Here is an 8,875-nt window from a genome sequence, read left to right on the forward strand (position 1 = left end):
ATATGCTGCATTCAACTTTCCTTCAAGTTTGACCAAGTTTCCTATGTCTTTGTAGCTTACACATCCCCAAAACATCAGCATTCCACCTCTGTGCTTTACAGAAGGAATGGTGTTCCTTTCATCATAGGCCTTGTTGACCTCTCTCCAAATGTAGTGTTTATGGTTGTGCCCAAAAAATTCAATTTTGGACTCATCACTCCAAACTATCTTGTTCCAGAAGTTTTAAGGCTGGTCTCTGTGTTGCTTTGCATATTGTAGGAGAGATAATTTGAGGCATTTGCGTATTAATGGCTTTCTTCTGGCGACTCGACCACGCAGCCTATTTTTCTTCAAGTGCCTCCTTATTGTGCATCTTGAAACAGCCACACTGCTAGTTTTCAGAGAGTCCAGTATTTCTGCTGATGTTATATGTGGGTTTTTCTTTGCATTCCAAACAATTTTCCTGGCAGTTGTGGAAGAAATTTTGTTTGTCTGACTGTGGTTTTTAATTTTACAGAGCCCCTGATTTTCCATTTGTTAATCACATTTTGAACGCTGCTGACTGGCATTATCAATTCATTGGATATCTTTTTGCATCCCTTTCCTGTTTTATACAGTTCAACTACCTTTTCCTGTAGATCCATTGACAATTCTTTTGCTTTCCCCATGACTCATAATCCAGAAAAGTCAGTGGCTGGATGAAAGATGCAAGAGTCTGTATGGATCCCAGAAACTCACTCAGCTTTTATGTACACACAGGTCACAGGTGAGGATATTACCTTTAGTAGCCAGTCAAACCCATTTGTGTCAACTTCTGTGCATGTTATCAGGCCAGAATCACCAGGGTATTGAAACTTTTGATCAGTGTCATTTAGATGTTTTAGGTTGTCATTTTGATTTAAAAAGAGGAAACACAGTAATTTGACAATAAATGGCTTCACTCCATGAGTGGAGAAAAAGTTTTGGTGTTATTATTCATATTCTCTGAAAAAAGGAAAAGAAAGCAAAAATTCTGTTGGGGCATGTAAACTATTGAACACAACTCTATGTGGTCTGGAGAATATTTCCTGTGATCTATAAAACTGAAAAAAGGGGTTAAAATTTTTTCAAGCTTAAATTTCTCAGCTATACAGTTAAGCCCCCGTTACACACAGCGAGATCGCTAGCGATATCGCTAAAGCGACAACAATTTTGTGATGCAACAGCGACATCGGCAGCGATCTCGCCTAGTGTGACACGCGGCAATGACCGGCACCCTGCTGCGATGTCGCTGATCGTGCTCGAACGTCCAGGATCATTTTTTGATCGCTGGCGTCCCGCTGACCAGCATGCATCGCTGTGTTTGACGCCCTTTCTCAGCGACGAGCGACCTTGTTGGCGACTCCGAACTCTGCAATGTAGGCGTGATTAAACTTTTTCTTTTCAACGCCCCCTAAGCTGCGATTGGTGGCCGCAACAGTGACTTCGTCATCGCTCCCATTCCATTGTTCCTGAGCACTGTGGAGAGCCGGTATACCTGCTGCGCTGCCGTGCGAGACACAACAGCGTTTTTTATTTTGTGGTTCATCGACCCTGTCGGAATCGCTACTGCGTGATTTCAGTCTTTTCACCTATTTTCAGGATTTTGCTCCGTCTTTGCAAGGTAGGCATTGTTTGGGGTCTCATAATAGGATCTTTCTTTATTTTTTTATTTTTTTTAATTATATTCTACAGATTTTAGCTGCTTTAAAACTTGAAAGGTAATGGGGCAATTTGGCTTCTCTATCCTTCATTTTTAGTATGGGCAGCCATTTTACTTTTACAGTCGTGCCCGCCCGCCCATTGTACTTTTTTTGTAAGCGTTTAAATTTATAGGCCATCTATCAAGTTTATAAAATCCTAACTAGATTCTACCCCCGCTATTATAGGCTTTTTTTTGCCTTTCCATTTATAGGCCATCTATGTATCATATTAAATCATAACTCGATTTAAAAAAAAAATGTTATGCTTTCACAATAGTCAGCCATTATACTTTTCCAGCCGCACCCACGCACCCCTGTAATCCTAACTGTATTTGACCTTTTTTTATGTTTTTACACTTGAAAGAAAATTGTGGACTGTTTGGCTTCTATTGTTAACTTATGGTTTTTCCATGGGCAGCCATTTTAGTTTTCCAGCCACGCCCGCCCCCTGCCATTGTTGGATCTTTGATGTTACCATTACGATTAGTAATTAATTCAGCTATCAGTTATATGCAATGTTATCATTTAAACATGTCCAGTAAAAATAATTTTTTAGGGTGTTTTATCCACATTTCTGATCATTACCGTTTATTTTGCAGTTTGCACAGCATGAATATGAACACGTTACTGATGGAGGGAGATCGGCAACAAGAGGAACGGATGCGAGAGAGGCGTTCCAAATGAAAGCGTCGCATGTGGACCCAAGAATGGCTGCAGCAGAGGCATAAATTCTCACATATGCAATTAGTGTGAGAGTTGCAGGAGAAGAATCCGCATGATTTCCGGAACTATCTTCGTATGTCTGAGGAATCCTTCCAACTCTTACTGGAGAGTGTAAAGCCGCTTATTGAACGTCAGGACACAGTGATGCATGCAGCTGTCCCGACAGACGAGAGATTGGCATTCACGCTGCAATACCTTGCCACCGGACGTTCTCTGCAAGACTTGCAAATTTCGGCTGCAGTTTCGAGGTTGAGGAAAAAAGCATATACAGAATGGGAGGAATAGGGCTAAGCAACAGCTCATGTGAAAAAGACTTGAGTATACTAATTGATCACAGACTGAATATGAGTCAACAGTGTGATGCAGCAGCAAAAAAGGCAAATGCAGTTCTAGGATGTTTTAACAGAAGCATACAGTCTAGATCACGTGAAGTCATTATTGCCCTCTACTCCTCTTTGGTCAGACCTCATCTGGAATATTGTGTTCAGTTTTGGGCACCACATTTTAAAAAAGACATCAACAAACTGGAGCAAGTTCAGAAAAGAGCGACCATAATGGTGACCGGTCTGCAAACCCTGTCTTATGAGGAAAGGTTGCAGGATTTTGCGAATGTTTAGTTTGCAAAAGAGAAGACTGAGAGGAGACTTAATAGCTGTCTACAAATATCTAAAGGGCTGTCACATTGTAGAAGGATCATCTTTATTCTCATTTACACAAGTAAAGGCTAGAAGCAATGGGATGAAACTGAATGGGAGGAGACACAGATTAGATATTAGAAAAAACTTTTTGACAGTTAGAGTGATCAATGAGTGGAACAGACTGCCACAAGAAGTGGTGAGTTCTCCTTCAATGGAAGTCTTCAAACAGAGGCTGGACAGACATCTGACTGGGATGATTTAGCAAATCCTGCTTTGAGCAGGGGGTTAGACCAGATGGCCCAGGAGGTCCCTTCCAACTCTACGATTCTATGATTCTATGATTCTTTGCTCAGCAGTTTAATCCCAGAGACATGCAAGGCAATAATACAAAGTCTACGGAGCTACATGCCGTTTCCGAAAACGGAGGCTGAATGGCAAAAAATCTCTTCAGAATTTGAGCTCATTTGGCAGTTCCCTAATTGTGGTGGGGCTTTGGATGGAAAACATGTACGGATCACGCAACCACCTAACAGCGGATCGTATTATTACAACTACAAGGGCTATTTCAGTATAATCCTGATGGCCCTTGTAAATGCCAATTATGAGTTTATTAACGTTGATGTTGGCATGAACGGGAGGGTTTTGGATGGTGGCATTCTTGAGCACACAATTTTTGGTGACCAATTGACTAACGGTGACCTGCACTTGCCTCCCAATAGTGACACTAGAGGCAACCTAAATTTTGTTTTTGTGGGTGATGAAGCCTTCCCCCTGCATGCAAATCTTGTCAAACCATACCCACAGAAAAGTCTGACGGCGGAAAGAAGAATTTTTAACTACCGGTTGTCACGGGCGTGACGTGTTGTTGAAAATGCCTTTGGCATCATGACCACCCGCTTCAGAGTGTTCCACACACCTATAAACCTGAAGCTAGAATCCATAGACTCTTTGGTGTTGGCATGTTGCATTCTTCAATAATTTCCATCGACGATGCAATGCTATTGCGTGCAGTCCGCCAGGATTTGTGGACTCAGCTGTCCAAACAAACGGTGAAGTGGTGCTCGGCGACTGGCGGGAAAATGATCCCGCAATTCCTGGGCTACAACCTGTCATATACGGCAGAACAAGGGATGATGCCAAGGCCTGCAGAGACAAATACTGTGCATATTTTAACGGACCTGGTGCTGTACCTTGGCAGCATCAGATCTAGTGGCCTACAGATCACTGTTATAGATGTTTTTAAGCTCATTTGTTGTTATTATGTTATTTGTTGTCATTTGTTGTTGTTGTATTAAATAAAATAAAAGCTATGTTTCACTTTACTAATGCTTTATTGGTTCTTTGACACATAAGGGCATGATGGGAGTGATGGGGAAAGGGGAGTGATGTCTATTTTTTAATATGCCTGGTGGTGTTACTTGGCAGCGTTAAAGTACACATATTTGTTATCGCAGCGTAACGACCCGCCCTATTAAAGTGTCTCATTAGTTAACCCCTGTTGAAAAACCCATGTGAACTTAAAAAAAAATGCTAGAAATTTTTTTTTATCATAGTAATGGCAAACTAAAAATGCTACAATGCACGATCAAAAATACGCATGCAAATCTCCTTGGTACCGCTAACAACGTCTTCTTGTACTGCAAATAACTGCCCCCCAACATAGACGGTATCAGCGTACACAGGACAAATTGAATAATAACTTTTGCTGTCCAATTTACTATTTAAAAAAAAAAAAAAAGTGGACCTGCAGTGTTTTTATTTGGTAAATTTAAAAAAGGGCAATGTTTTTCTTTTTTAAAAAGAATAAAAACATAACAGTGAAGCACCTGAAGGGTTAATAAAGTTCTTGAATGTGGTTTTGAGGACCTCTAGGGATGCTGATTTTAGAATAGTGTCCCTTTTTTTTTTAAATTTTCTTAATATTGACACCTCAAAGTAGCCTGACATGAGATGCGGTACCACGCTTGGGGAGTAAAGGGGTTAACAGCGCACCTCTACATCCCAAACATGGTGCGGCACGCCCGGGCGCCATGTTTTCACAGCCATGTGCACCACGCCGCTTTAAAGACCCCCACTCGTGCGTCGTGACGTCAAGATGCCTATGTTTAGACGCATTTGCATCACCGCTGGATGAATCAGACGCAGCTGCGTCTCCGCTGGCATCACTATGCACAGGTGGGCGTCGTTAATGCGGCATCGCGCACATTGGAGAGAAAACATGGCGTCCAGGCAAGCTACACCATGGGGGGATGTAGAGGTGCACTACCTCATTATTGAGATGGATGTGCGTGACTACGGATGTCACCAACACACTGCACATCCTATGCTGCACAAAAAATGGTGCTGCGCAAGATCTGAAGGGGCCTATCCCGCCAATTTGGGATTGAACGGTCCACGACCCAAATACGCAAAAAAATAGCGGACCTGCGATACAGGTTGAGTGATAGGATTGCCAGCATCCGACAACAAAATGAACGGCGTCGTAGTGAGTGTTTTTTAGACAATATGTTATGTAGGGGTTTTTTTGTTTTTTTTTGGTACACTCTTCCATTCTAATCACACATTTTTGTATTTTTCTTTTATTCTGAAAATTTGGGAAAACAGACTGTGCACGGGCTGCCTGGGAACAGAGTGTAAACACGCACCATGGTCTCACCAGCTTTCTGCATACATAGAATGTATTAGAATGATGGACCATTGATATGTATGAAAGAGAAATTGCAAGTGAAAAAAAATAAAATTTCCACACCTGACTCTGTTGGACGGAATAAGGGGAAATTATAGCTCTAAAAATGCATCAATGAGGCATACATTTATTCAAAAATTTTATGGCCAAAAAAAACTTTTATAGTGTGTCAAAAACTATACATATAAAAAGGATATAAATCCCGTTGCGCTGTAATCGTGCCAATGCGAGGAATGAAGTTGAATACAGTTGAATATTCTAAAACGTTATACCTACTTATATCAAAACATTTTTTTCCTATCCCTAGGACCACCCTCTCCTGCTGCTCCTCCATCTCCACCAGCACCACCGGCAGCTCAACCTGCTTCTCCACCATCTACGCGAGCACCACCAGCAGCACCACCATCTGCACCACCATCTCCAGGTGGTACACCTAACGCTGCAACCCCATCTCCCGTAATCACCTCCGCCTCCAAATGTGCCATCTTCCATGTCATCCCCTGATGTAGGTTTCTCCCCAGCATCACTCCGTGACACTGCTGCTGGCTCGTCTTCCGGTAATTACAGCTAATAATATAAGCTCCATACTAGTTCGAACTGATAGTTTGGTCTTAAAAGGATGATGGCCTGTCGTGTAATTTTTTTTGTTTTTGTGTTTTCATAGCCGTTGTAGCCACAGGATCCGGGTGGGCTATAAGCTCCTCCTCAGAAGAAGCAGGGGAGCCCCAAAACCATAAGTGTTAAACAAGAAACATGTACCTGTTGTTAGATATTGCAACAGAATACTCTTCTGTCTACAGAAATCAACACCTTATTACAGGACCTTGTGGCCTCCCAGTGGCGGATGATTGCAGCCATTAATGCAGCTACGCATCAACACGGAGTGATGCTGGAAAGGTTGGTGGATTACCTCCAACAGGGCCGCAGGCAGTAATGTTTTTTTTCAACAATTTGACATGGTTGTCAATGTTTTGACAAAAAAAAGTTTGACATTTTTTATATATAAAGAATATTTTATAAACAATTTTGAGTGAAACTTAACACCCGCTTCAGTGTCTACTTTTTTTTTAAAAAAAAATTATTTAAAACCATACACAAACACCGTAACCCCTTTAACACTGCAGGTCAACATGTTAAGACGGAACCCACATCACAGATGACAACATTTTGGTAACTTAACCCCCCAAGGCACTTTTCTACATGTGTGACTACAGCGTTGTGAAGTTTTGGAATGCAGGCTTTGATGGAAGTGTCTGCGGCTGTCATGTTGTGTTTGGAGAGCGCCTGATGTGCCTAAACTGTAGAAAATCCCCACTAGGTAGTCCATTTTTGGCACGTTAACCCCCCAAAGGAAGTTAGCTAGATGTACGGTGAGTACTTTTAACCACCATCACATGTCAGGAAGGGATTAAAATAGACATTGCACCAACACATTAAAAGAAATAATAAACTTAAAAATAAAATCAGGGCATGTATTCCTAGATTACCGTCCTGATGGCGGTCCTCATCAGCCGTGAACCCATACCATAACCCATGATTTGTAGCACACACAAAAAAGTGTATGGAGAATTTATTAAAGTAGACCACAATTAAAATTCAAAATAAATTTTTAATTACAGTAAACAAAATGTTAAACATAAAACTTACACATTTGTAGAAAGAAATGAATAAGTAAAGAAAACAACACAAGAATCACAACTGCTGGTAATATGGGTCTGAATCATTAAACCGTTGCCTCGATGGAGTGAAATAGAAATTTTGCAGGTGCCCAAGATTCTGATTTGGCTCACTGTCTATCCCCCTCCGCATTGCACTCTCCAGAGGTTCCTGTGTGTGTGCCAAGGAGTAAAGCGGTGTAGGCTGTCTGTCAACGAAGGCAGACGTGTCACTGAGTTTCCCCGTTGCCGCTTTGCTTAAAGTATCAAGAATGATCCTTTCAGCGTGAACACGTTGAGTTTCTTCAAGAGCTGTAATTTTTTCATTAACATAATGGGCAATACCGGTGATTACCGGTTGGGCTTGCTGCATTGTAAGTACTTTTTTAGCAATTTGAATGAATTCCAGTGTATCAGAGGTGAGGGCCTTTCTTTTGTGTGCTGATGAGTGCAGTCGCCGAGGTAATGCTGAAGGGGTAGGTTCGTTGTTATCCTCCTCCATGACGATGGGCGTGCAGTCGATGTCTTTACTGGCTGAAGTTGTCGACAAGGCATCATCAGGCACCTGCAATAACATAACAAAAGGAACATTAAAGCTAAGAAATCAAGCTATTGTAAATCATACTACAACATAACATTTTATCACCTGCAAAAGTAATCATGTAAAACTAAAGGTACTATTTTCTATTTGACCTTGCCATGTACATGCCACATTACAATGCTATTTTGAGGGAAGAAAAAAAGGTACTTACATCTCCTACGGGTGATTCAGACTGGATCTCATTTTCTTCGGCCAACATGGCTACCATCCGTCTTGGTACCTCCTGGTCTCTCGTGAACGACATTAAATCAAAGTACCACAGCTTTGGTGCATAAACATCTTCAGTACCAGCACCTGATTTTGTTGTTTTTTCGACCTTGTTTAGTTCTTTCTCGTAGACGGTTCAGAGGTCTTGCATTTTTTTTTCACGACAGCCTCATCCACTGTCTCTGTTGGGTTGTGAATTTTGTACAACTCGATCAGCTGATCATAGGCCTCCCTTTTTTAATCCTGTTGCTGTAGTCTGCAGATTTTATTTTCCACAGACACGGCAGGGACCGATACTTCTCAATCAATTCGCGAATGAATTCTTGCTTGTCGGACGATATCTGAAAAAAAAAAATTGAAAAAAGGGTTATCGAATAATAATAGTCATATAATATGAAAAGATGGCCCATAACTTTAAACACTGCCAAGAACCTAAAATGGCGGTGGCGGGCGCGGCAGGAAAACTAAAATAGGTGATCATGCCAGTGCAAAGGCAGAAAAAAGGAGAAGCAAACTATTATTATACAAAAGGAAAAGATGGCCCATAAATGTAAACGCTGCCAAGAACCTAAAATGGCGGTGGTGGGCGCGGCAGGAAAACTAAAATGGGTGATCATGCCAGTGCAAAGGCAGAAAAAAAGGAGAAGCAAACTATTATTATTAGA

At 41.5% G+C, this 8,875-nt stretch overlaps 1 protein-coding gene across 1 annotated transcript; it reads right to left on the reverse strand.

The window, feature by feature from the left end:
- Positions 1 to 7,368: 7,368 nt before the first annotated feature.
- On the reverse strand, positions 7,369 to 8,576 carry LOC141089630 (uncharacterized). Its single transcript, XM_073576125.1, has 2 exons — positions 8,155 to 8,576; positions 7,369 to 7,967 (listed from the first exon to the last, which is right to left on the reverse strand). The coding sequence occupies exons 1-2, from the start codon at positions 8,245 to 8,247 to the stop codon at positions 7,440 to 7,442; spliced, it is 621 nt and encodes a 206-aa protein (XP_073432226.1). The 5' UTR covers positions 8,248 to 8,576; the 3' UTR covers positions 7,369 to 7,439.
- Positions 8,577 to 8,875: the final 299 nt, after the last annotated feature.

The sequence above is a fragment of the Dendrobates tinctorius genome, unplaced genomic scaffold, assembly GCF_039654945.1.
Source record: "Dendrobates tinctorius isolate UK_male_01 unplaced genomic scaffold, ASM3965494v1 ptg000046l, whole genome shotgun sequence".
Taxonomy (NCBI): domain Eukaryota; kingdom Metazoa; phylum Chordata; class Amphibia; order Anura; family Dendrobatidae; genus Dendrobates; species Dendrobates tinctorius.